This window comes from Engystomops pustulosus, chromosome 1 (genome assembly GCF_040894005.1).
Source record: "Engystomops pustulosus chromosome 1, aEngPut4.maternal, whole genome shotgun sequence".
In the NCBI taxonomy this organism is placed as follows: domain Eukaryota; kingdom Metazoa; phylum Chordata; class Amphibia; order Anura; family Leptodactylidae; genus Engystomops; species Engystomops pustulosus.
The window spans coordinates 175,908,786-175,912,111 of NC_092411.1; the positions used below are offsets into that span (position 1 = coordinate 175,908,786).

Below are 3,326 nucleotides of genomic sequence, written 5' to 3' on the forward strand. Positions count from 1 at the left end.
TTTTTTTTTCTCCCTGGCTGTGACTCTCTCTGTGATTGGATTGAGGCACAGGGAGAAGGAGACGCCCATTGAGAAACCCCAGCGTCTCCTCCTCCTTGATGCCCAGTAGCATACAGGGCAGGAAATATACAGAGCCCACAGCGGAGTGGAGGAGTGCTATTTTTATAAACCAGACCGGGTGCCAGCATCAGCGGGGGGTGCCCACCCTAAAGGTATTTGGCTACTCCTGTGAGTAAAAATCAGGTCCTCTTTAATGCTGCCGAAGGTCATGCTAGGCAGCTAGGGGGACTGGGAAACTCTATTGCCGCTCATCCAGAGCACCTTGCCCTGAAGTGGGTATCTCAAGGCACCATAGGCCTAAGTTTTTGCTACACAGCCCCAAATATGTCTTGCTCAAAGCCTGCAGTGAAGAGAAAGGTTGATGATGAGCACAGACAATTTCAGGAAAAGTGGGAAAAGCAATATTTCTTTATTGAGCACAAGGACATCCCAACTTGTCTTATTTGCACAGAGAAAGTCGCAGTGCCCAAAGAATACAATTTGAAGCGTCATTACACAACTAGACATGCTGAGGAGTATGCAAAGTACCAGGGAGATGAGAGAGCCAACCAGGTTGCTAAACTTAAGACATGTCTGCTGAGGCAACAAGATTTCTTTAAGAAAGCAACCAAAGAGAATGATGCAGCAGTCGAAGCCAGCTACGTAGTTAGTGTGATGATTGCTAAAGCAGGAAAGTCCTTTAAAGAAGGGGAATTTATAAAAAAGTGCATGTTACAGGCTGCAAGTATTATCTCTCCAGAAAAGAAAGGTCAGTTTAGCAACGTCAGCCTTTCTGCCAACACCGTAGCAGAGCGCATTTCTGACCTTTCAAGTGACATTTATGATCAACTGTGTGAGAAAATAAAATGTTTCAGTGTATACTCAGTCGCTCTTGATGAGACCACAGACATCACCGACACTGCCCAGCTTGCAATCTATGTCCGGGGTGTTGATGACAATTTTGAAGTCACAGAGGAGTTGCTCTCACTAGTTCCAATGCATGGCCAGACCACCGCTCAAGAGATATTTCACCAGCTGTGTGATGCTTTTCAGAATGCTGGTTTGCCTTGGAGGAAGTTTGTCGGAATAACAACTGATGGAGCTCCATCAATGATAGGGAGGAAAAAAGGATTGGTGGCACTTGTTAATAAAAAAAAGGAAGAGGAAGGTTTAGAGGAGGTCATTGCTCTGCACTGCATTATCCATCAGCAGGCCCTTTGCAGCAAATGCCTGAAGTTTGACAACGTGATGTCTTTCGTTGTGAAATGCATCAACCAAATCAGATCCAGGGGCTTAAAACACAGAATGTTTCGTGCTTTTTTAGAGGAAATAGAGTCAGAATATGGGGATGTGCTCTACTTCATCGAGGTGCGTTGGCTCAGCAGGGGAAACGTATTGAAGAGATTTTTTGAGTTGAGAGCGGAAGTGAAAGCTTTTATGGAAAAAGATGGGGCTTCTGTTCCTTTGCTAAGTGATCCAAAATGGCTCATGGACTTAGCTTTTTTGGTTGATATCACACATGAGCTTAATGTACTGAATAAGAGGTTACAAGGCCAGGGGCAACTTGTCAGTGCTGCCTATGACAGCGTGAGAGCATTCTCTACAAAACTTACGTTGTGGAAAGACCAGCTTTCTCAAACAAACCTTTGCCATTTCCCAGCATGCAAGTCACTCATTGATTCAGGCACACTATTCAGTCATGAGGAGTATGTGGATGTCATTTTGAAGCTACAGGAGGAATTTGATCATAGATTTGCAGACTTCAAGAGACATAGAGCCACATTTCAAATTTTTGCAGACCCCTTCTCCTTTGATGTGCAAGATGCCCCTCCAGTGTTTCAAATGGAGCTCATTGACCTGCAGTGTAACTCTGAACTCAAAGCCAAGTTCAGGGATGTGAGTGGAAAAGCAGACAAACTTGGGCAATTTTTAAGAGAATTGCCCCCCAGCTTCCCTGAGCTTTCCCGAATGTTCAAGCAGACCATGTGTCTTTTTGGGAGCACATACTTGTGCGAAAAGCTCTTCTCTACCTTGAACTTCAATAAGTCAAAGTACAGGTCTAGAATTACTGATGCTCATCTTCAAGCTGTGCTGAGGGTCTCAACTGCTTCCTCACTTACGCCAAATGTGGCTCGGCTATGCAAGAGTAAGCGCTGTCAGATCTCTAGCAGCAAGAAGTAGGAAGATAAAGCCATGTTCAAAACAGTTTATGTCCATTCATGTTCTGAAAGTTAAATGTTAAAGAACTGTTAATAAAGACATTTGAATCTGAATAATGATATTTTGTAAGCGCATTTTTTGTGGAAAGCCTGATGCGGCCCAGCCTTACCCAGAATCTACCTCCAGCGGCCCCCAGGTAAATTGAGTTTGAGACCCCTGCTTTAGACCATCCAATTACAAGCATGCTGTCCTGATTCATGAGAAAGCCATCAGAGCTCTGGCCAAAGCCAATGTCACAACCAGGAAGTGCACACCCACTTCAGGAATAGCCGAATATGATTTTGTAAGAAGGGATGATAGATGTGCCAGGCTATATCTAAGGCTAGGAAGAAGATATAAGCATGATACAGGTATCGCTGGAATTGTTCTCTCTCCAGATGTGCTAAAACTATATTTTGTCAGTAACAACTTATTTTACATGCTGTCCACTAGCATTAAATCCTTCTCTCAGAATGAATTTTTATAAAAATACTACACAAATTGCCTCCCCTAAAAATGCTTTATTTTAACGCTTGTTGAAGTATTTTGTATAATGAATTATTGTTTAAAAAGTAAAAACTTATTGTTCATACACTTTACTAAATTATAATTTATAGAAGGGCTTACATATACACAAATGTGTATAAATAATTCTGTTGGTAAAAATGAAGACTATGGTGCCATGTTTGTACAGTATTCATGTGCACAGGAATGTACCATAAAAGTATTCATATATATATATATATATCACAAACATATCAAGAAACATTTTATCCTTCATCATAAACATAATGGTCCTGGTAATCTGTGCAGCAAAATTGGCATAACAAATGCATAACTCAATGAATGTAAACCATGCTCAGATATTTCATTGCTATCCTAAACTGTAAACAAAAGCTTATTATCTTGCTTGTGGTCAGAAATCAAGGTCAAAATCCACCCTAAAACTTATACATGCTTAATTAAAGAACAAGCTTCTAAAGTGACTTGCAGAAAAGGGAAGAGCATATTGACTGCCTATTCTGAACTGTGGTTAACATAAACTGACAGCAGCAGTGGTGTAAATCTGCCCTTAATCAGTGAACCAC

At 41.6% G+C, this 3,326-nt stretch overlaps 1 protein-coding gene across 1 annotated transcript; it reads left to right on the top strand.

Moving 5' to 3' along the window:
- Positions 1-384: 384 nt before the first annotated feature.
- Positions 385-2,220, top strand: LOC140121888 (general transcription factor II-I repeat domain-containing protein 2-like). Its single transcript, XM_072142066.1, has one exon. The coding sequence runs from the start codon at positions 385-387 to the stop codon at positions 2,218-2,220; it is 1,836 nt and encodes a 611-aa protein (XP_071998167.1).
- The last annotated feature ends 1,106 nt before the right edge of the window (positions 2,221-3,326 follow it).